We start from the raw sequence: 25,246 nt of genomic DNA on the forward strand, positions 1-25,246 counted from the left end.
GAGAGATTGCAAATGTAATCTCGACTAAGCAATTTGGGGTTTATATCCTGCATTTAATTTTTGACCCACTTTAGGATAAAGAGTCCTCTGCATTTTCAAATGCAACACCTATGAAACTTTGCTTCATTTTGTTCACTTGCCTCTCTTTGGGTTGGGAGCTACTTGACAGCTTGGTCTATGTCTATTTCATTTCTAACACCAGCGCTTTACCTGGCACTTAGGCTCTCAAAAAATATGCACTAATATGATATATTTTTCTGTGTGTTTAATACATCCTGTACTAAATTTACTAAGCATTGCTAGAGTTTTCATAGTTGAGAATTTTACAGATCTTTTTCTGGCATAAATGCTTAAAAAGAGTGACCTGGGTCTATAATATCTGTAATTTCTGTGTTATTTTGCTAGTTCATTAGAGCATTAGCAGTTTTTGCCCTTGAATCAAAGTTCTCTACTTTTCTCTCCACAGTTTCCAAATATTTTGTCCTTTTGAGTCAAGGGAATTGCCCTGATTTTATGATGACATTTGGGTACGATATTTAAACTGTTAGAAGTTATAAAAACGACCCTTTGGTATTAAATGTAATAAATGGCTCTGAATTGAATACATGCACAAGTTCTCTTATATGAGCTTTGTGAGCCCAAACTGCTCCAGTTACATATTCTCATTGTAATTGGATTCTATGACATTCTCTCATCCCCCAAGAGTATGGCAGGCCATGAAAATTTCTTCTGGCTTGGTGCTGATGTATACTTTGGGTCTTTTGAAATTTTGGATTTCAGATCTAACTAGTGTACGGAACTCATAGTACTGTTGGTCCTCCCAGTCCTGAAGAGGCAGGGGTGTCTCTGCAAGTAAACAAAACAAAACAAAACTTATTTCATTCCTAAGAGATTTATTGCAACCCTCAAAGAAAGCCAGGTTGGGAGGGATGATTTTTAGAACTGACTTGTCTTTGTTCAGCCTCACCTTTACCAAGAATTATTGTCTTTTCTTTACTCATGGATACTCTGTACTGGGTTCATTTGTCCTGGCTTGTGTTTTTCTCTGTAATTCTACAATATTGTGCTTGCATGTCTTCAGTTAGACTATAAACTCCTCAGCATCAGAGGTTATTCTCTTCTTCCTTCTTCTGTTTCTATATCTTTGATCTCTTTTCCCATTTTATACCCACTTTCACACCACTCCAGAAATAGGAAGCGGCATGTAGAGGGCTAGTCTAGATTCACAGTCGATGCATCAGAGTTGACTGGAGTTCAGAGGCTGGCACATGTCTGGACTGTTGTAGTGAGGGATGAATGTGAGTTCCAGAAGGCCTCGGTAACAATACTGAGTTAACGCTACATGGTTAAAGATGGTTGCCAGACTCCCCTTCGACCCTCGAAACACACCAGTGTATGTTACTGCCATGAAATTGCACTGTAAGAGTTTCTAGCTGTGATTCATTCACAGGTTAATATTCTTCCAGTTCTGGTTTGACTTTTCCCCCAGGAAGAGACTAAAATCTCTTCATTATAATATAGACAGTGTACTGCACTTGGAATACAAATTTATCCATGCTCAGAGTAATTTTTCTTGTGACTGTCTCTACCCTGGAGAAGTGCCTTTAATGAATTACATACAAGTTGTGTAATGTAAGAAGTTAATTTGGTGTTCTGGTTACACAGGACTAAAAACAGCCCTTGTAGAAAGAGGTGATTTCTCATCAGGGGCCAGCAGCAGAAGCAGTAAATTGATCCACGGGGGGGTGAGATACCTTCAGAAGGCTGTCATGAAGTTGGACATTGAGCAGGTAACTGTGTATGCTGCTTGTTAACCAAAAATTGCGACCGCGCTTTTTCCTACCCAATTAAATCAGTTTTATTGTTTTATTTTTTTAATGGCTTTTAACATTCCGTCCTATTGGAAATACCTATTTAGTGTATTCTGCTGGAGTGTCTTTCAGGAGAGGTGTGCCAGATTTTTTTTCCAGTAGCATTATGTTTTGGGTCATCAGGGGCTTTTTCTACACAGGCATGTCAAAGTAGCAGATTTACCAAATCACTTTTGGATGTGTTCCTTTGAACAATTGTGATTGTTTTTGTTTTTGTTTTTTTTCCCCCCACCAATGGCCACCAAATTGCTACTTCCCCAAGCAGTTTCAACGGAACTGTGTTGTAATACATGAGGAATGTTAAACTGATCCTCTTAACTGCAGATGCAATCATACTGCATATTGTCACTGACATATTCTTAAGGAAAAGATGATCTGAGTCATGCTTTTTTTTTTATGTCACACTCTGTTGTGTCCAGTCTGCCACCATTTGAAAACTGCCAAGGCAGTGTGGAAGATGACATTTCCCAGAGGAGTTTAAAAAAAAAAAAAAAAAAAAAAAATCAACTGAACTCCCTATCTGCTTTTTGTACATGAAAAACACAGCAGCACTTACTTGACATTGTCAGTTTTGAATCTGTCCCCTTTTCTTATGTGTCTGTTTAGCATCATGATGGATGTGAAGAAAAGAGCATAGGGTTTAGAATCAGATGACTTGTGATGTGTTTCAGCTTATTTATTTAATTTCTATGAGCCTCGGTTTTCTTATTTGTAAAATTAGTATTATGATAGTAGTGCTGGGTCTTCAGAGAGACATAATGAGGATAAAGACAAAAGCTTTTTAATGATAGTCTGTAAAATACTGTGCAACTCTTAAGTATCATCTCTGCTTGGGCTAGTGGAGGCAAGAAGGAAACGTTTAACACAAATCTGAACAATCTGTTATCTCTTACATGAGAAAATATAATGGGGGACTGAGAAAAGGGACAATACAGAGAATGCAAGATAAATTGTTACAATAATCTTGTAACTCAAGTCAGGAAAATATCTTACACCTGGGAACTCTGACAGCATGTTTTTCTCCTATGCAAATACAGTTAAGGTTTCTAAAAAATCTTTCAGGTTGACAGCATGATGTATTATTAGAAATTTGATTAGGAGGGAGCTATCCTTGCTCAGAGGTAGAGAGGTTTCTGTGTATCAATCAGTTGGCAGGGTGTCTATTTGCCATTTGAAAATATTATGATCTGTTATTGCCAAGCTAATTTTCTCTGTTTTGCTTTTCAGTACAGGATGGTAAAAGAAGCCCTTCATGAGCGTGCCAACCTACTAGAAATTGCCCCCCATTTATCAGCTCCGTTGCCTATAATGCTCCCAGTTTACAAGTAAGCCTTTTGGTATCATCTGTGTACTCTTTGCTTATCTGAGGTCAATAGAACACAGTTTTAATGGAAATAGTTCCTCAACGTGTATTTCTTAATGTAGTTTTAATTAGTCCTAATCTTTAATTCTTTTAAAATATTTCCTTTGTTGCATTTTAAAAAGTGTGACTTTTCCTATATTACTCTCTACTGACCCACCTCTAAGGGCTAGCTAGCTCTTGAAGGCAAAGGAGGTTGTGTTCTGCACTTATAATTGGTAGGTTTTTTTACTCCAGTTTCTGAGAGTATATACAGGAGCAACAACATTTGCACTGGGGAACCTAAGAGGGTCATTTGCAGACTAAAATGCAGAGCCAGAAAGAATCCTGCTGCAAAATCTGAACTGACATATATCAACTACAAACGCTAAGCCATTTTGTGTCATTTTAAATTTCCGAGTTAACCAAAACTGAAATTTGGTTTGGAGGTGTCAAATAATCAAAAACTATTAAACCCAATTTTCTGAATGTTGTTAGAGCTATCCATCAAGTTGACTTAAGATGGAATACAGGTGGTAGGAAATACAGAATTATGTAACTCTGCTAGCTGCGTGAGTCTTGTGGGGCTGGAAGCAGATTTTATAATTTTTGTCTATATTTTGTTATAGATTTCTTAGGACATCTTAAGCCAATGATTCTCTACCCTGGGTGTACATTAGAGTCACTCTGATCTTTGCCCTAGTCTAGTTAAATTGATCCCTAGAAACACAAGGCCCAGGCATCTATATTTATTTTTTATGCTCCCCAGAAAATCTAATATGCAGTCAGGTCCAGAACCACTGCCTTAGAGATGATTAATTTACTTTTATAATTCAGCTGGGCTGGTGTCAGAACAGGCAGTCACTTCTCTTGTTTCTTTTGCAGTACACTTATAGGTATACCTTGCTTTTCTTAATAAAAAGTGTCTTGTATCTTAAAGTGACATTCTATAATGTTATACTCTGTTTCTAAAGAAACCATTTCCCCTATTTATGCTGTAGGTGGTGGCAGTTACCTTACTACTGGGTAGGAATCAAGCTGTATGATCTGGTTGCTGGAAGTAATTGCCTGAAAAGCAGTTATGTCCTCAGCAAATCAAGAGCCCTTGAGCATTTCCCAATGCTCCAGAAGGATAAACTGGTAGGAGCAATTGTCTACTATGATGGTATGTGATTTTTTTTTTTTTACAAGATATTTTTCTCCTACTCGTGACCCTTACAGCATATTCTTAATGAGACAGTTTTGTATCTGAATTAATGTTAATCTTACACAACACACAAACATACATGCACATACTCCACATAGTGTTTTGCTTTTAATATTGCTTGTTTTTGCATATTCCTTTTCTTCTTTGATTTCGACTTTGTATCTCATGGTTGGTTTGGTCCATTTTCCATCATTGTGTATTTGGATACCACCTTCATGCCATTTAATTTGTTATGTTTAACAGTGAACACTTGCCTTATGAATATATTATAATGTTGAAAGCAGCTGAGGATCTGTTAGGTTTTCTAGATGAAACCTCTATTTTCAAGGGGTTATAAACCTAGAGAAAAATGCCCCCTGGGCTGAAATTGACATGTTTGTATTTTGTACAGGGCACAATTCTTGAACATACAATTTATGTGAGAAGGTAGATGAACATTGCATCTGTTAAACCAGTCCCTCAGTTTTTAATGCTTATTTTATTTTTGTTAGATGTTTTCTAACAGTGACATTATCTAGTACCCATTTGCCACGTGTTCAATGTTCATTCTTTGTGTTTGTGTGTGTGTGTGGACAATACAATTTTGTACACTTTTATTTGAAGGAACTAACCACTTAATATATCTCCAGATGGACCACAATACAATACAAAACAACACAGGAAAAGCCATTTGTGAAGTTTTACTATAGTTTTAAAGCGTGAATGGAATTTGAAAGCAGTCCAAGGATGTCTATTTATAAAGCAATAGCTGGACACAGATAATTATACATGTTCAAAAACTCTTAGAAATTTTGTGGCACAAAGGCCCTATAGGGTCAGTGAGGTTTTTTTTACCCCTACTGTGTGATCTTTTGTATTTAGTGTTAGATATCTAAACTCTTAACATGAAGAAATGTTTTTGTGTTTTATTTTTTTTGTTTTTCCAGGAGACTTTGATATTTATACTTCATAACATGGGATATCCTTAAGGCTACACCTACCTTTTTTTTTCTTCTCAGTGTTAGGTTTCTGAATCAATTTAGCTGTCTTTCAGGCTTTCTTATATGAATGCAAAATGTGTACGTGCAGATGGGGCAACGGGGACAAACTCAAGAAAATGTGTTAGGAGCAACAATATTAGAAAAATGTTAAGGGTCTTAGACAAACATTAAAAGCTAGAAAATTCACAGTTTACAGTGCCTTCCAGCATCTAAACACCACGGGGTGGGGGGCACTTAACTGCTTTTTTGGTGCCCCTGATTGAGCCTACATGTTAAGGGACAATCTTAACAGTGAATATTCTTTCTCTGCTTCAGACCCTTAATGTTAATCCACTGTAGTTTGTTGGGTGATTATATTAAAGAGGTTTTTGATCCAGGAGGAATAAAAAGGCATTCTGCAAATGGCCCCCTGCCCATCCTGACATGAAAGTGTTTGTGCCCTTTGCCTCTTAGTTTGAATCCCTCCCTTGCAAACTCTCTCCAGAACTTGGCCATATTCTCTACCATGTGATATATTGAACATGAACTACTTTTATTTGTTACTTTTATTTTTTTAGCTTGTGCATATCTGAACCTCCTTGAGAGGAATATTAGTGGATGTCATATCTGAATTTGTGCCATCTGTGTTAGGTTGGTTTGATATTGTTATGAATTATAGATTCTTAACAATTCTATGTGGAGAAACCAAGGGAAATCTATGTCATATACTACAGGAGAAACACTATCCTATTAGAATCAAGAGGAAGAATTTCTTTTATCTAGAATTGGCTTTTATAGTTTGTTACAGGTTGCAAAATTATGAGTTTAGCAACGATTATTGAAAAGTTAAAAATTATTATTTAAAATAATTTCAAATTGATATTTGAAAATTGACTGTGAAACCCAAGTCTTGAAAAAGTAAAAATAATTCTAGTCACTGGAAATAATTTCTTTTTTAATCTTGTTCTGAAATGATGCAGGTCCAACTATGTCATGCCTGAGGCAAGACAAAACAACAATGTGAAACAGTGTAGTTCTATGGTTTCACAGCTGTATTCACAGATAGGGCAACTCTTGTTAAAGCTAATGGTGTGATGAGCAAATTAAATACCAATATAGAAATAAGGTAGAAAGGAGCATATAGTAAAGAAATTAAATGTAATAAATGTGTGCTCAGAGAAAGGAAGGGATGACTAACCCTTCAACCAGAAAAATAACATTATTATCCTGCTAGCAAAGTATTTCAGAGAGAAAAAATACTTCCTAAGCAAATACCATTGCAATTGAAGTCTAAACATTGTAATTTATAAGATAAACATTTCTTAACAACAATAGCAACAAATACTCTTCTTCTTAAATAATCATTATGAGAATGTAGTAACAGTCTCCCAAATGATTTCAAAATGCATTTGGGCTACACGAAATAACTTTTTTTAACTTAAAAAAATAATTTATTGAGGTGAAATTTACATAACATAAATTTAACCATTGTAAAGTGAACAGAAATAAGAATTTTTATAATTCCCACCTTGGGAGAATCTTGATCATAATGAAAAAGTGGCACAAGTAACTAAGTGAACTTTTAAAATCTACAAGAAATTTTGCCAATTAACAACTCTGATTAGTTATCCATCACAGAGTTACTTCAGTACCAGTGAAAAATGAAAAAATAATGGTGTGAAAATATAGTCAGACAGACTACTAAACATCACCATTAACATGGAGGGACCAGTGACTGAGACCATCTTTAAGGTTCTTTCAAAACTGAGATGTTAGGTCTGTAAGATATTCCCTCTGAAGTACAAAGTGTACAAAGGTCAAAAAATTTTTCTTAATTATTCATGCAAACAGTTGATGCTAAAAAAATAGTGATGATCATTGCATAGGATTAAGGCAAAGTCTTTTCCTCCATAAAAGTCCACAAAGGGAATAAGATAAATTCCACATACATTTTTTTTCTTTTTATCTTTTTTTTTTTAATTGAGGGATAATTTACATATAACATTATGTTGGTTTCGGGTATACAACATAATGATTCAATATTTGTGTATATTGCCAAATGATCACCACAATAAGTCTAGTTAACATCTATCACCATATATCATTACAAACTTTTTTTTCATATGATGAGGGTTTTTAAGATTTCTTAGCAACTTTCAAACATATCATACAGTATTATTAGCTATAGTCACTATGCTGTACATTACATCCCCAGGACTTATTTATCTTATAACTAGAAGTTTATGTCTTTGACCACATACTTTTAAATGTTGTAATTATAGTGGCACTTCTGTGCTTGGCATAGGTACGATCCATTGCCATATTTTGTTAAACTCTGAGAAACAAACTCACATATGTGGAGGAATAACTACTATCTTTTTCAGTATAGACAAAGTAAATGTCAAATTTCTCAGTAAGATCCATTTGAAGTAAAAGTTGGGATAGGAAGTGACACACTAGGTTATTTTTTCTTTTTATATTCAGTTAGAGAAAGCAGTATAGTCTCGCCTCACTGGTTTTCTGCCTGAGACATGTCCTAGTGTTTGCTCTCTGCTCCTCTCCATATTCTACCAGAGATCCACCAGCTGGACCCTGTCCGTGGCCATTACCACTGATCAGGGGGTTTCCACGTAGAGAGTGTTGTGACTGGTGCAACTCTCTCACGTCAGCAAAGGGTATTTAAGGCACGACAGGCTTGGGTGACTTGGCAGGCTGTGAGGTTATGTGAGCCAGCTGTGGAGGGCGAGCCAGTTTCCTCCGAAACTTACTTCGTCTTCCTCCGTCAACTTTACTTCAATCTCCCTGCTCCCAGAGAAGATCTTTGGTGCCATTCTAGTTGGACTTCAGTCATCCAATCCAGTGCACAGAAAATGAGATATAATTAAAAATCATTAAATATTTAAAACCATTAGATACCCCCATTAAGCTTCTGTAAGATGAAACTGGAGAACAGAATTACAGCTTTAAATTCTTCCTTCTGAGAGTCCAGGCAGTGACAGAGAGAGATGTCTGTTATTTCGCACCCAATGATGCCCTTAAGTATTCCTTATGCACATATGAAAATAGCAACCTACGAGAAATTACATTGGCTTTCCTAGTGTAAATAGAAGTTGGTTACAGCCATGTTTCAAAGGGGGAATTAAAGCCCAGGTTTCACTAGAATATTCATGTTTATTCCAACCTAAAACTCACAGCATACAAATAGATGAATTCAGCTCGTGAGAGAGCAAAGCCAATTTAATCTCTGGTTCCCCCGAGGTAAATGCAGCTCATGGTCCTGCCTCCGCCCCACCCCCCGCAACCTCAGCTATAATCCCTGGCTCCTGGAGGTAAAAATGCACTGAAGTGAGGAAAATTCTGCAGTAGGATATAATGATCCAAAATGACAGGGACAATAATGACAATGAATTTCATGTCTCCCAGTCATGAGCTGGAGATGCTTGACTAGGCTGACTTATACAATTAAATTGTTACAGGTACAGCAGGAGATGCAGTTAGCTGTGAGCTTTGGGGAATGAGGCCTCTGGCAAAAGGCACATTGTGGAATCCAGACCCTTTTGTTAGGAACAAACTATTATTCCCCTAGGCATGCACCCGCAATCATATATATCAATAAAAGAAAGCCTGGGTTAAAGACAAGTCTTTTAAGGTGTTGATTTTATCTACTTTGAAAGCTTAAAAAAAGTCAATTACCCAGTAACACAAAGGTGATTTTTTTTTTTTTCTTTTTAGTCTTATGTTTTCATCTTTGTTTTTCCATTGAGTTCTTGGAACATAAGTCAAATCTAAAGATGGTGCCTTTAATCCTCATTTACATTATTTGCACACCATTGTTGAACTATAATTGGGTGTTATCTACTTTAAATTTGGACAGACACATTAATTTCTTCAGAACAGAAATAGATTGAATACATAGCTGAATAGTGTGGATTTGCAAACAAAACAGCAGTGCCATTATGCAAGTTTGTCTCTGTGTTTCTTAATGCAGTTCTTGTGAGGTTGTTATGGTGATTCTAAAGTGGTTGTGTGAGCAGCTTCCTGAGTTGCACAAGACCATCCACTGGCGGTAGGAAGAACACATTAGAACTTTTCCTTAGACCTGTTTCTAGCAAATTCCTTAGAAATGTCTGTTTTTACATATGGTTTAAACGTCTATAAGTACAATAGTCCAGGTAAGTAATTTATAAATAAATAACCATATTGGAGTTATACTCTGACATTTACTCTACTTCTGTAATACTCAACTTGATTTTTCTTTTTTGAATCACTGGGTTAGTAATTTATCATCATTTTAAGTCTATGTCCCAGAGAAACTCTTATGTGTGGCAACCAGGAGATATGTACAAAAAGTTTATTGCAGCACTGGGAATAACTTCAAAAAGGGAAATAATTCAAATATCTATCAAGAGACGAATAAGTAACCTATAGTATATTCTCATAATGGAGTAAAATAGAGCATTGAAAGTGAATGAACTAAGCTAAGCTGAACTCATCCTGAGTTCAGACTTAGAAAAGATATGTTGAAAGGCATGATAACTTGTCTCACAGTTGTAAGCATCACAGTCATACTTGAAAACTGCTTTCCAGAGTACCGTAGTGTAGTGGAAGCAGTCAATAATATGGAAGTAGATGACTTAGGATTGCAAACTTTATTGAGTTTTGAGGCACATTACACATCTCTGAATTTAGGCTTATAATGTTTTGCTCATGAAGTGTTTTGAGCTTCAAATGAATAATAAATGTAAAATAACTTTATAAGTGTAAAATTATTTAAATTTTATTTGTTTTATCTGGGTCAATTTTATGCGTATTGTATCGACCATCAGACTTCAACTTTTCACAAAAATGTTCTAAAGCGAAGGAAGCATCGGTTCCACAAAGGTCCCTTGTATATTTAAAATTTGCAAAACATTCTCAGGAAAAAGGAAAATATTGTGCATACAAACATGCTTCACATAAGTATGTAATATTTGAAATTTAAGGGTTAAAGAGCACATTTTAAAAGAACTTCCTCTAAAATTATCCACTTCTTAGACATGATTTAAAACCTATTTGTTTTAATATTTTCCCTGTCCATTGCAGTTTTACACTTAGAAATTAAGTGAATAATTTTTATCTTGATTTCCTACTGTCAGCTTTTCCATTGTATTTCTCCTCTTGTTTTCTGTGAGTTACATAAATGAAACTGACATTATTGCTCATATAGCAGGCATATATTTTACCCCCGAATGCTGCCTTTTTGCTATTCAGTGTATCTGGATACCAACGAATGCTAAATGAAGTTTGACATGTACCCCTAAGAAACAAAACTTATAAATTGTGGCTTCAAAGGAAACCTTGAATAAATAGGACACATTTGTGTCCATCCAGGCTAACATCCAACATATGCTTTAGTTTCCTGATGATGAGACAGGGCAAAATAGCCTCTAGGAAAGTTTGCAATTGTTTATTGCTCACTTGACCAACATGTATTAAATACCAGGCTTTTACTCTCTTATAATTAGGTTTTTTTTAAGAAAATCAAAAGCACACAAAAGTAGATTTGATCAGGTGTAGCGTATGAGATAGTAATTCACATTGTACTCTGCATATAAAAGCTTAAAAACAGTGCTAAAATTCACCAGTAGAAGGGTATGTAGCATATATGGTGTTTGAACAAATAGTTCTGGTGGGTTCACAGTAAGATACACCTCTTACACTCTTGTTGCTCAGTTGACCCTTTTTTAAAAGATGCAGGATCAAAGGCAAAAGCAAATGTATCAAAAATCTCCATGCCCTCTTTCCTCCAGTTTATGCCTTCATCCAAAAAATCTTTATGGAATTTCCATTTTCTAAGCACTGTGCCTGGTATTAGGGCCAAATGCATTAAGGACAGAGTTCTTAGCTTTCGGGTTTTGAGAGAGTTCACTGCATATATTCCAAATATTGGGCCAAACACGTGATCCTTACTATGAATAATGATTTGCATTTGTGTAGCAGAGTATGGTTTTCAAAACATTTTTTTCCCATAAATTGTCTTAGTTGATCAAACTCAGCATATACACTGGAATGAGATATCATGATCCCTATTTCCCAGGAGAAGGGGAAGTGAAGTTAAATATCTAAATCAATATTTTGGACATGTGGGGATGTGAAAGTAATTTTTTTCCTTGGCTAAAAAAAAAATCTTTACCAAATAAAGATTATAACGTCATGGCTTCTTTCAGCTAGCATTAGGTTTTAAGTCCATTATATGCTTTAACAAAAGATAGCCACATATTGATAGTTCAACAAAGTATATGCATTTTTACTAAGACATATGCAGAATAATGAGAATAATAAAATGAACTTCCAGTTTCAACACATAAATTCATGGTTTAATTTCATCTATACTCCTATTTGCAACCCTCCAGCCCCCAGATAACAAATTTTTCATCCATGGATATTTTGGTCTGTATCTTTAAAGTTAAGAACTTTCTTTAAAATACAACCACACTTAAAATGTTTAACAATAATTCCTTAAGGTCAAATACCTGGTCATGATCACATGTCACCTATAGTGTCATTACCTTAATTTGCTCCTGATTAAAAAATAAACCCATAAAACAAACAAAATCCTAGTTAAGGTTTATATATACCAATTCATTCTTTTTATAATAGGTTTCCTATCCCTTCCCTTGTTTCCTCATGGTTTTGTTAAACAGTTCCCCTGTATTTCCTGTACCTGTTAGGCTTGTCCCGTTAATCTGTTGCTGCAAAAAAACACCCAAACTTAGTGGCTTAAAACATCAATGGACTCTCTCAGAGAGTTGAGGATGGATGGGGTTAACTGGGTGTTTCTCACCTGGGATCCCTCCTGTGGTTGCAGTGAGTTGGTGGCTGAAACTGGAGTCTTCTGAAAGCTTTCTTACCTACATGTCTGGCTCCTGGGCTGAGAAGGCTGGAATAGCTGGGGGCTGGTCTTGCATCTCTCTCTCACTGTGGCTTTTCCACACAGCTGGGTTGGACTTTTACATAGACTTCTTATGTGGTGCCTGGCTTACCCCAGTGAGTACCAAGAGACCAAGTCTCAAATGCAAGGCTTCTTCTGACCTAGCCTTGAAAGTCACACAATGTCATTTCTACCACATTCTGTTAATTAAAGTGAATCACAGGGGCATCCCAGATTTAAGAGACAGGACATTACAAAAGCAAGAAAAATAGGAAGCATAGGGGGAGGAGGGGAGGAGGTTGGAAGGGGAGGAGGTGGGACATCTTTAGTGATAAGTTACAAGGAGGCTGGGTCAAATTGTTTTGTCAAAAATATTTTATAGGTGGTGGTGTGAATTTCCATCACAAGTCTTCTTGCCTCTTTATTTTTAATCAGTCATAATTATTGCCTAGATCAATTTCAGTATGTCATTAGAGGTTAAGAGGTTAAAATGGTACTTTTCTAACTCTGTCATTCCAACTTCATTTATTAGTTGGAATAGTTACAATTTCCCTGTATCGACTCTTTGCCTACCTTGAGGTACATTTTTATATAAAATTTCTGGATAAATGCTTGATTCTTTCCATTTATATGCTAGTTTTCAATAATAATGAGTTAGTTTTCTGTTATCCTCCAAATGTGATGAATTTTTTTGATTATCAGTTAAACTTATGATTCTAAATATATTTGCTATGTGTCAGTCTATTAGAGTTACTGATGTTCAAACTACTCTTTTCTGGCCCATGGGCACCTTCTCAAGTTGGTTCCTGAGCCTTTTTGATAAGCTGTTAATGGTCTAGGATGACTTCTGTGCTATCTGCTATGACAAGATATTCTAGGTTAATCTTGTAACTTTCCTGACCTAGACCTGGAAGCAGCCATTTCTCCAATAACCTTTGACTCCTTCCTGTGGGGAACAGTAATGAGACCATAATCTGTTTGCTTCGAATGTTCATTGCTACTGATTGGTCATTTCTAGGTTTTTCTGTAGAAAGAGTTAAGAAAAGTTTTTTGCGTAAAGAAGAAAAATATGATGAATTCTTAGACATAATTATACTTTAAATTCATGAGTACATGGCTTTTATTTAATCTCATCAATCATACCTCCAAAAATATTATTACTGAAACCAGTTTAAGTTTTTTGTTTTTGTTGTGGTTATTATTGTTCTTAGAGTATATGCCAATGGGAATATATAGATAAATTACTGTCTTTTTTTTTTTTTTTTGCGGTATGCGGGCCTCTCACTGTTGTGGCCTCTCCCGTTGTGGAGCACAGGCTCCGGACGCACAGGCCCAGCGGCCATGGCTCACGGGCTTAGTTGCTCCGCGGCATGTGGGATCTTCCCGGACCAGGGCACGAACCCGTGTCTCCTGCATCGGCAGGCGGATTCTCAACCACTGCGCCACCAGGGAAGCCCTAAATTACTGTCTTTTAAAGCTACTTTACATAGTGTCTATCAGTGTGGTTATGCCATCAACTCAGTACATAAAATCATTTTAATTTTGCTTTCGATCTTTAGGGATTTACCTTTTTAAAGCTGTGCTTTTAAAAAAATTATGTAAAATACAGGGTTTCAAAGTCAAAATGAAAACAAAGACTATTCAAATAAGGCTAGCTTCTCTCCCTGTTCACTCCACCACATGTCCTCTTTTTCCTTAAAGATAACATTTTAAAAAATAGAATTTTGGCATATCCTTTCATTGTGTGTGCATGTGTATGCATATGTGTATATTTTATGTACACTTTTATTTGTTCCCCCTTCCATTTCTTAGGTAATAGTAAGACTTTGCTCTTTTCACCTAATAAAATAGGTATTTCATTCCTTAGTAACATAAGGAGCCACAAAGTTTTGAAAAGGTGAATTTAAAAAAAGATCCAGGAACCAAATATCATAAAGTTAAATTTATAGTCATCTTAGCTGCTTAGATCAAAATATATGTATTGTCACAGCCTCAGCCATCAATAAACCATATTTTTAAGTTATTTTTCTTTTTATAAGTGAAAATGAAATTTTCTTTTGTTTCTTTGGACACCACAAAACAATGGCATATCTAGTAGTTTTACCTGTATAGGGAGATTAAAATTAGGCTGTGAGTCTCAAATGCTATTATTGTCATTATTCTCTGATTTGTTTAAACTTGCTAAAACCTAGTACATATCATCTGCTTGTGTTGAAAGCCAATCGTCAGACTAAATATTCATGTTAATTATAGTCTTTAAATAGATGGATCTGTTTTATACCAATACATGAAATTATACACTTCTTAGTAACATTTTATTTTTATATTCTTTATATTAATGGTGAATTTTTAAAAATTTAGAAATGAAACTAATTAATCGCAGTTTACAGCAAAAGTTTGAGGGATTTTCTACTTTTGTTTTAGAGACATTGGGAATACAGACACCCAAGAAATGTTTAAATGAACTGCATATCGAAGCTTAAAGTAACTATCCAGTACAGTTGTCTCAAAGTCGTTCTCCTTCAGAAATGTAGTCTCTTAGATCATTTTTGGAAAGAAAGGGAGAAGGAAATAATTGCCATTGGAATATGGGGAAATAAATAGGAAATAAAAAAGGTATAGTGATTGGTCTTCAGGAACTGTTTTTCTTGCTACTTTATTGTATGACAGTGTAACACCTCACGGATCTATCGGTACAGTCTCCAGGTACCCACTGATCTACCCACTCTAGCATGTTTTCTAGAATTCTTTCAAGGGGTTCAAGAGTCTTTGCACAGATAAACGTTTAGAAAAAGGAAGAAAGAGAGAGAAAAACAAGAGTCAAATCCATTTTTAATTGCTCTGCACATGACACACAGCGGCTTTCTTAGTGTAACAGAAGGCCAGGCTGGTATCTACCCTCACAAGAAATAGCAGTAATAAAAACATCTCTTCAATTAAAAACCCCCTATGTTAGTTTCAACTTGAAATTCTACAACCAAGCCCTGGTAATGTAATATAGAAAAACTGAAAAAAGGCATTGGTACATAGTTCTTATAAATGAAACCTTGGTAGATTATATTCTCTGGTGCCAAATAAACCTCTATTTTAGAGTGTGAATTTCAAACTGGTTTCATTATTACTATTAATACTTATTCATACCACACTTTACATTAGTAAAACACTCCTTAGATCATTATATCCACCCACAGAAGGTATGAACCACACAACCACTTACTTTAAAACAAACTCAGCTTTGCACATTAAATACACACACACAAACACACAACTGACTTCCCACACAACTTGTTTAACTACTGCTTCTCTACTATCCGAAACCAAAGAGGTAGTCTTGCATTCACTGGAAATGTATTACCAGTGTGTAATTTACTGTCTATTCAGAAGAATAAGTCTTTGATTAGAAAATGATAAAAGAGCACAAGAATTAGATGAGCAGCTGTCAGGTTAAGAACAAGTCAAATAACTTGTACTTTGTGTCTTTATGTCAAGGATGATTAATACACAACCCTGAATTGACTTGGGATAGGTAACTCCGAAGCCTCTCAGTAAACCAGAAACTTCCTATTTCCCAGGTGTTTTAAATTCTTCTCATTTTTAACCTGAGAAATACAGTAATGAGTGGGCTTAGGATTTCATGCAGTTTCCCTTTTCCTTACAGAGGACAAATTGTGACTGAAAGTCAGCTGAGAAGAGGCTCCAGAGGGTTTTCTCTCTCTCTTGATAATTTTTTGTGTGCAAAGCATTGTACCTCAGTAGTTACCTTAAATCTGTTTTGGCAAAAGAAAGGGTGTAAATACATTATTATTTAAAAAGTAATCTGAATACCCTCAGGATATATAAATCAGACAAATGCACTACTCTTGTCCCCTTAAGAGAATAATATAAACCCAAATTATCCTTTTCAATAGTTGCCTCTTCAAAAAACATTAAAAAAATAAATAACAGTACATGGGGGTTATAAGAAACATGTTTGTGGACAGCTACATGTAAAAGTATGAAATTAGAACACTCCCTAACACCACACACAAAAATAAACTCAAAATGGGTTAAAGACCTAAATGTAAGGCCAGACACTATCAAACTTTTAGAGGAAAAACATAGGCAGAACACTCTATGACATAAATCACAGCAAGATCCTTTTTGACCCATCTCCTAGAGAAATGGAAATAAAAACAAAAATAAACAAATGGGATCTAATGAAACTTAAAAGCTTTTGCACAGCAAAGGATACCATAAATAAGACCAAAAGACAACCCTCAGAATGGGAGAAAATATTTGCAAATGAAGCAACTGACAAAGGATTAATATCCAAAATTTATAAGCAACTCATGCAGCTCAATAACAAAAAAACAAACAACCCAATCCAAAAATGGGTAGAAGACCTAAATAGACATTTCTCCAAAGAAGATATACAGATTGCCAACAAACACATGAAAGAATTCTCAACATCATTAATCATTAGAGAAATGCAAATCAAAACTACAATGAGATATCATCTCACACCGGTCAGATTGGCCATCATCAAAAACTCTAGAAACAATAAATGCTGGAGAGGGTGTGGAGAAAAGGGAACCCTCTTGCACTGCTGGTGGGAATGTAAATTGATACAGCCACTATGGAGAACAGTATGGGGGTTCCTTAAAAAACTAAAACTAGAACTACCATACGACCCAGCAATCCCACTACTGGGCATATACCCTGAGAAAACCATGATTCAAAAAGAGTCATGTACCACAATGTTCATTGCAGCTCTATTTACGATAGCCAGGACATGGAAGCAACCTAAGTGTCCATCGACAGATGAATGGATGAAGAAGATGTGGCACATATATACAATGAAATATTACTCAGCCATAAAAATGAAACTGAGTTATTTGTAATGAGGTGGATAGACCTGGAGTCTGTCATACAGAGTGAAGTAAGTCAGAAGGATAAAAACAAATACCGTATGCTAACACATATATATGGACTCTAAGAAAAAAAAAATGTCATGAAGAGATTAGTGGTAGGACGGGAATAAAACACAGACCTACTAGAGCATGGACTTGAGGATATGGGGAAGGGGAAGGGGAAGCTGTGACGAAGTGAGAGAGTGGCAGGGACATATATACACTACCAAATGTAAATTAGATAGCTAGTGGGAAGCTGCCGCATAGCACAGGGAGATAACCTCTGTGCTTTGTGGCCGCCTAGAGGGGTGGGATAGGGAGAGTGGGAGAGAGGGTGACGCAGGAGGGAGGAGATGTGGGAACATATGTATATGTATAACTGATTCACTTTGTTGTAAAGGAAAAACTAACACTATTGTAAAACAGTTATACTCCAATAAAGATGTTAAAAAAAAAAGTAACATGTTTGGTGTAAAGCAAGATTAATATGTATTTTTATCGTTTCCCTCCATCTTCTATTTGTATATTCCTTTTTCTCGTCTCTTTTGGGTAAAACTCATGTCTTCACGATCCTTCAGTATGAATAAGGAGAGAAGAACATTTTGCCACTCAATTAGGTCTATTTTTTTAAGTAGCAAAAGATCTTATTTAAAAGGAGCCAAGTGTGAACATTATTAACACAAATATAACGAAACAAACATACAATTTAGAGTAATATTTAAAATATATAAATACCTAGATGCAGTTAAATACCTCATTCTCTGAAGTTTATTTTAATTTGCTACATTTGCTGTTTAATGTAACTTTGGCCCTTTCTCCTCTCCAACCCCGCCAAATGTGAACATCATTAACTTAACCCATACATTTCGATTTAGACTTTTGTCTGAAACTTATCTTCTCCGCCCACTTTTTTTTTTCATATGTAAAAGCAGTCATTTTTATTTGTGTCTTTCTATTGCAGATTCCTTATATTTCATGGCCGGAGGGGTTGGTAAACTTAGGTCCCCTTTTTGTTATTCAAGTATCTTCAAGTGCATTTGATTGTACCTGAGGGCCTTCTGTGTGCTGGGTGGCTCTCTGTGATGCAACCCTCCCCCAATGCTCCCGGGCCATCCGATTTTGAGTAGGTGGTCTTCCCTCACTACATGCACATTTTGAGCCACAAATTTCATACTATTTACTCCTCTTAATTCTGTTTGAATTGTGGCATTGTAAGCATTTTTCACAGAAACTGAACTTGAAATTTTAGAGACACCACAGGGGCCTGATCCTGTGTGCTCTTATTGAAATTGTTCTTCTGGCTGCAATGGCAGCTACAAAGCAGAGAGCAGTGCCACCCAGAAACGAGGTGAAACCAAGTCTCAGGAATTCAGAGCAGAACCAGCAAAGTGACGGGAATGTAGAAGGCTATTGAGTAGTAGAGAGCTGGGGAGAAAAAACATGCTCTAATCTCCACCTCTACTACCCGTATTTCATATAGAAATTGTGCCTTGTCTAGGATGGGGCAGAGGCACATATTAAAACAAGGTACCATGATCATTTTCCTAACTCGCACTCAGAGAGACCTATGGCACTTCGTGTAGGGTAGTCAGTCTGGGTGAGAAGATCTGTCAGCATGTGAGGGCTGAAGGCAGCCTTGGGGAGGTTAAGTTACCCCAGACCTTCAAATCCATCCTCGAGCTCCAGGGAGGGACGTTTCCAAGGGCTGGAGGAAGCAGCAGCCACTGAAACACCGAGTGCTTCTCTCCCTTGTCCAGTGGATTGTGACTACTCTTATTGCTTTCAGGTTTCCTTATGTCCAGGATCCTTGTGTCCAGAATAAAACAGGGGTCCTCCAGAAAATTCTGTACCATTGTAGCACTGAGGAGCCCTTGTATCCACCTGGGTGTTCTCTGTATGTACATTTTGTTTGTTTGTTTGTTTGTTTGTTTTGCGGTACGCGGGCCTCTCACTGTTGTGGCCTCTCCCATTGCGGAGCACAGGCTCCGGACACGCAGGCTCAGCGGCCATGGCTCACGGGCCCAGCCGCTCCGCGGCATGTGGGATCTTCCTGGACCGGGGCACGAACCCGCGTCCCCTGCATCGGCAGGCGTATTCTCAACCACTGCGCCACCAGGGAAGCCCCTCTCTGTATGTACATTTGATCAATCTATGAAAGGGAAACTGTGAAAAGCCTTATTTTCCCCCATCAATGCATGAGCCGTGAGAGCTTCTGAAGAAACGTTGGAAAATGGCTTATAAGTAGTTGAATTTTATTTAGCCTCATGTTTCTGCTGCTGAAGTTGCTCCTCCCCAAAACTGCAGGGCTTCTTGACCAGCCTACGTTTCACCTTATAGCCTTTGAGTCCATCCAGGACTCAGATGGGAAAAACAAAACAAAACAAAACAAACAAATTTCCACGTAAACACTGCTGAACTTCCTGATTTCTGATTCTTGGGAAGAAGCTGACTGAATGTAGACGTGTGTTACTTCTGAATTGAAGTATGCCTACTCTAGGTCTAGGCTTAAGCTATAATGATTGTCACGTCTGTGTAGACTGTAAAACTGAGTACCAGCCCTTTCTAAGGTTTTCTTTTCATTAATTCTGACTTTCTTCATCAAGATTGGCCTTAATGTATTAGTCTTGGGATGTTTAGAAGGACTGCAAGGAAAGCATTTGCATAGCAAGTTGAAATAATGTGTAGATTCATATCGTTCTAGTTCGGATAGTATTCTTAAGTTTTTTTTTTTTTTTTTCTACAACTGGCAATTTTATTTATTTATGTATCTATTCAGTAACCGTATATTAGCACCATGGAAAATCCAGGCAATTTGACAGGTCCTGGAGATACACAGAATAATGCAAAATGTTTCTTTTCCTCCAAAAGCTCTTTGGAGAATACAGACACTGAAATCAATGGTTTGCCGTGCGTGTGAGAAATTCTACAAGAGGCATATACCTAAGGTGGTTGTGGAGACCTAGAAAAGCTTCCATAAGGAAGCAGTACTTTACCAAATTTTGAGATGGAGTAGTATAGCTAGGTGAGGTCAGTGAGGGAGGATGTGGAAGAACATTGTGGCCAAAGGCATGAAGGCACACGGAGTACAGGAAGCAGTTGTATAGGGTGTGAGCATCAAGTGTAGAGGTGTGGAGTGGCAAACAGGGCCAGGATCCTGGAGGATCAGGTATACTATGCTAAGGAGTTAAGTTTGAATTCTGTAGGCAGTGGGCATCAGTGAATGAAAACAGCATTTAATGCAGGGAACTCAGAATCTAGGGACCATATTTGGGTGGTTAATGGGAGAGTCTTGGATGAGATTTTATGCTGATTTGAAGGAACCCAGGCTGAAAGAGAGGTGAAGAGGTAGGAAAAAGAAGGTGTAATACACGAAGCAGTATCCGTCTCTTTGCACACAGTTCCTTGACAACTCCAACATTCACTGACTAGATTTTCATATATTTTTGATAGTTGTCTTTGTGGCTTGGCCTTTTTATTTACTATATGTCAGCCCTTTCTGGTCTTTTGTTAAATTGTCCTCACTTTGGAAGTGAGTTAATAAACTAATGTCAAGTGGTTTACGAATTCTGTTTTAAGAGAAATCTAGATTTTTTAAAACTTCGGTAATGTGGGCTTTAAAAAAATCCATAACTGCCCAACTGGCTTATGTCAACATTTTGGAAAGAATATCAGTCTTTAAAGCAGTGTTAGAGATATAAACCCTTGGGGGAGTGAAGAATGCCTGGTGTATGCTAATTTTGTACTTATCCAGGTGGAAGAGAGAGAGGAATAGCCAAAGCTATAGATAGAACAAAGGGATGTCACCTGCCACCTGGTCTCAGTTTGGGCTTAGCTCTCCTCACTAATCCCATATCAGAACATCAGTGGTTTACTTATTTATTTCTAACCTGTATCATATTAAGATCTTACTTTGACAAATCGCATTTTGATTTATAGTCTGTGCTTTTGGCGTGTACTTTAATAGCATTAGCCAACTCTAGACACATACTGAATTCATTACGTACCTTATGTATGTAAGTAGTAATACTTCCTTTTAATGAACATACGGGCACATCAAAGTGCTGTGAGGTTGTTTTACAAAAGCGTCTTTGTGCAGTGCTCCTGAGAAGTTTTGAGACATATGTTAAGTTGAAGACTAATATGCTGCGTTTTAAGTTGCTGCATTTTAATGGAGTAATATATTATAATCTGGCCTCTCAAGGTGAATAGTCTGTTTGGCTCTTTGATTCTTAGGCTTAGGTTTTTAATTAGAATTCAGTATTTTCGACATTTAATTTTTTAATTTGTGACCAGGTGAACTTAAAGCTCATAAAGTAAAATTGACTTTGAATTTGTATCCTGAACTATGGTATTGATAAAGGATAGATGAGTGACTCTTTTTCGTATTTTCTATAGGCAGTAAGACGTTCACAGAATCTACTCTTATAGATAGCTATATATGGCAGCACTAAACCGTGGCTAGATCTGCTAAACTGTTTTTTTTTCCTTTAAAATACAGACACCCTTCAATAACTTTTGAGGGCAGGGGTCTCCCGAGGCAGGTTGGTAGAAGCAGAGAAGTGAACCAGGAAGAGGCAGGCTCAGGGTCTAGCCTGGCTCTGAGCGGTCTTCCAAGGGGAGTGGCTAGCAGTCCTAACCTCCTGTCTCAGCTGACTTGGCAACCCCAGGACTCCTCATCAGTGTGCGTGAGACTGATGGTGGGTTTGAGCAGGGAAGCAGTTTTCTCAGTGAAGTGATGCTCCATGGAGTCAAGTGCATGGCAGCACTTTGGGGATTCTTTGGGAGAAGGGAGAATCTATGGACGATACTTGGCATCTCCTTGAAATGGAGAGAGAGAGGGGCCAGTACTTGAAGGAAGAGCTATAGGCAGAATGTCAGAGCTCTAGTTAAGCAAGCTGAGATGAGAGCAGAGTTCTAGCCCAAGCAGGAACAGAGAGTGCAAGTCCAATATTGGGCAGGGACTCTAATGCTTGGTGTATATGGCAGGAGAGACTGCAGCCTGGTAAACACCAGGGATTCCCTTGTCTAGGGATTCCCGGTCTGCAGGTAACAGTTTGTGGTCAGATTCTAATTCTGGAGGGCTGGGACTCCTCGTATATTGTCACGTGCCATCAGGATTAACTCAGGGACTGCTTAGGGCTGAGCCTGCAAGTTGAAGGTGGTCAGTAATTATAGCTGGGTGAGTGTACCTTGACCATCTCAGGTAGAAACTAGTATGATCTTTCTTTGGCAGTAACCACTGACTAGCATTTCCAGGAAGACTTTGAGAATTGCTGGGAATATGGGGAAGAAACTCTGCTCGCTGGAGCATGGTATTGTTTTTACTTTTCATTTTAAAACAAAAGTGAAAACATTACTAATAGTTATGGGATGTCCCAGCCTTGTATTTAAGATTTGAAAGTAAAACTAATAAATGTATTTTCAATTTGGAGGGGCACTGTGTAGCATCTAATTTTATTTTTTTTATATTATAAGAAATTATTAGAAATGTGAGGGTGTGGTTAGTTTTTGTTCGTTTGTTTTTAGTTAGTGTTTTATGTTTGAGTCTTGCTGCATGTTACCATGCTCCAGAATTTCAGAGACAAAAGGAAAATTTTTTGACATTCATTTCAACCTTTTTGGTGGAAAATTTGTTTTAATGGTACTATTTAATTTTAATTTATGTAAGAGTTTATCAGAAATGAGTCTATAGCCTATTTATTGAATCTTTTCTTGTTTAAACTCTTAAATATTTATTGAGTGCAGATTTCAATCAAACTGTGTAGAATATTGGAAGTGTCTTTCTCAAGTATAGGGGCATTGATTAGCTCTATTGTCAGTTTATGTTCCCCCAGAGAGGGAGTTCTAAACAACCATGTTTTATTGGTGTGGAAAGTTTGACAATATGTGGCAGGGTAAAGGAAACTTCACATGAACCAGATTAACTATAGATTTGTCACTGGGAGCCCGGTAAGCATAATGGTGATGGTGGCAGGTAAAATTATCTTCCTTTCCTTCCCTCCATCGTTCCTCCCTGCTTCTTTCCTTCCTCTTTCCATTTTAAAGTTTTAATTCCCTGCCCCCAGCTTTATTTAGGTATAATTGAAAAATAAAATTGTAAGATATTTAAAAGTATATAATGTGATGATTTGATATACATATACATTGTGAAAGGATTCCCTTCATTGATTTATAAAATTTTAAGTTTTTATTATCAAAGCTTGCAAACATACATGAAGGAAAGTAGGATTTTGAACTGATGTGTACCATCTCCAGCTGTAACAATTATCAACTCACAGGTACTCTTATTTTATCTATTCCCTCCCTCCCTCTCTTTCCCTCCCCTCTCTCTTTTTTTTTTCTCCTAGAGCAGAGGTCAAATCCCTACCTGCCTCTTATTTTGTATGCGAGAATGGTTTTTATATTTTTAAATAGTTAAATTTTGTGGCACAAAATTACATAAAATTTAAATTTCAGTGTCCGTAAAATAGAGTTTTATTGGAACACAGCCATGCTAATTCATTTAGGTATTGCCAACAGCAGAGTAGAGTAGGTCGATAGAGATCGAATGGCCTTTACAGAAAAAGTGTGCCATCCCCACACCTAGAACATTTTAAAGCATATTTAACTGATAAGGATTATTCTTTATTTTTTAACAATTTAAAACTACCATGCCATTATTATACCCAACTAAATTAAAGAGAATCTTCAGTGTCATCTAATACACTGTCCATATTCAAATTTTATGAGTTGCAGATTGGCCAGCCAGAAGTTGAAGTATCACTGAAGGTTAGAGCAATGAAACAAAACTTTTTTATGCGTGTGTCAGGAAATGGGTTGTTTTCTTTTACTTAGAAATGAACATTTTCAAATTAGATAATAGAATGCAGTTATCTATTTTCTAGTCTTTTGAACAGTATGAATAGTCATACTGAGTCATCAGTAAGTTACAACTCAAGCTACTTTCTCAAAGTAGATCTTTTTTTCTTACTATGTCTAGTCTTTTTTTTCTCAGTTGTGTTCATCTTTCCAGAAGAACAAATCTGTTGGCTTTAAAAATATGGCTAGAGCATCTGGCATAGTATTTGATGTGTGTGGTTGCAATATTGACATAATTTCATTGATAACTACATTGTGTATAAACTTTCTGTTCGTGTTTTTTTTATCTTGGAGATGTCAGCTAGATATTCTACTAGCTGTTCGCAGGTAGGTAGTGACATTAAAGGAAGAGCCCTATTAAGCTGGTTCTCACAGTATTTGCACCTCAGTCTTCTGCCTCCTCATGTGATCTTGGCTGTAAGGATTCACAATATCTGTTTTTTCACTTCTCTCAAGGTGATAAGGCTCTACTAAATTGATGGGCGCTAGCTGAATGCACAGACTATTGAATTATAAATTGATTACTTTAGACAGCAAATGTTTTAGCACCTTCCTACATGCCTGGCACTATTGTCCTTTCTGGAGGTAAATCGGTGGTGGTGATGGTTGAGGTGGGTAGAACTAAGTCCCTGCCCTTAATTTATTAATTCCTGCGAGAAACAAAACATCCATGTGGCTCACATGAGTCATCCATGACTCATGAATGCTGTTAAAAAAAAAGAAATTTCCAGCAGGGCAAACCTATTTAAATGACCAAATTAAGATCAGGATTTTGCTTATTTAGTATGTAGCAAGTTCAAGCAAAAGCAATTGGATATTTTTTACCATAGTTTGAAACAATATCTGTTAAAGATATATTTGTCAATTGAATCTAAAAGTTTTGTTTTTGTAGTTACAAAGAGAATTAAATCCTTACTTTTCTTCCTGTTTTGGAGTTCAAGCTCCAAATTAAGTTTCTAAATAAACATTGAATCTGGGTTGCTCAGAGGTATTATTCTGAAAACTGAGGAACGCTTATGATTTGGATACCAAGTAAAAGGCTGTCTCAGACAAAAGGAGAGAGGGAAGGTAAACTTAGTAGAAGGAAATCTTTGTTGACAATAATAGCTTCATTCTTACAGTGCTTCCCAGTTTACAAATGCTTCTCTGTACGCTCTAACCTGATCATTTCAGTGGCAAAGAAGTTGGTGTTAACTCTGCTTTGCAGGTGAAG

The 25,246-nt window shown here is 36.8% G+C and overlaps 1 protein-coding gene across 9 annotated transcripts in view; it reads left to right on the plus strand.

The window, feature by feature from the left end:
• Positions 1–25,246, plus strand: part of GPD2 (glycerol-3-phosphate dehydrogenase 2) — a 149,532-nt gene that overhangs the window by 64,374 nt on the left and 59,912 nt on the right. For all 9 annotated transcript variants that reach the window (XR_010839119.1, XR_010839118.1, XM_067026058.1 and 6 more), the window contains 3 exons: positions 1,666–1,790; positions 3,099–3,196; positions 4,212–4,375. Coding sequence is in view for 7 of the 9 variants with exons in the window: in XM_067026058.1 (XP_066882159.1) it covers positions 1,666–1,790; positions 3,099–3,196; positions 4,212–4,375 (387 nt within the window). In the remaining 2 variants the exon portion in view is untranslated. The remainder of the gene's footprint in view (positions 1–1,665; positions 1,791–3,098; positions 3,197–4,211; positions 4,376–25,246) is intronic.

This window comes from Kogia breviceps, chromosome 2 (assembly GCF_026419965.1).
Source record: "Kogia breviceps isolate mKogBre1 chromosome 2, mKogBre1 haplotype 1, whole genome shotgun sequence".
In the NCBI taxonomy this organism is placed as follows: domain Eukaryota; kingdom Metazoa; phylum Chordata; class Mammalia; order Artiodactyla; family Physeteridae; genus Kogia; species Kogia breviceps.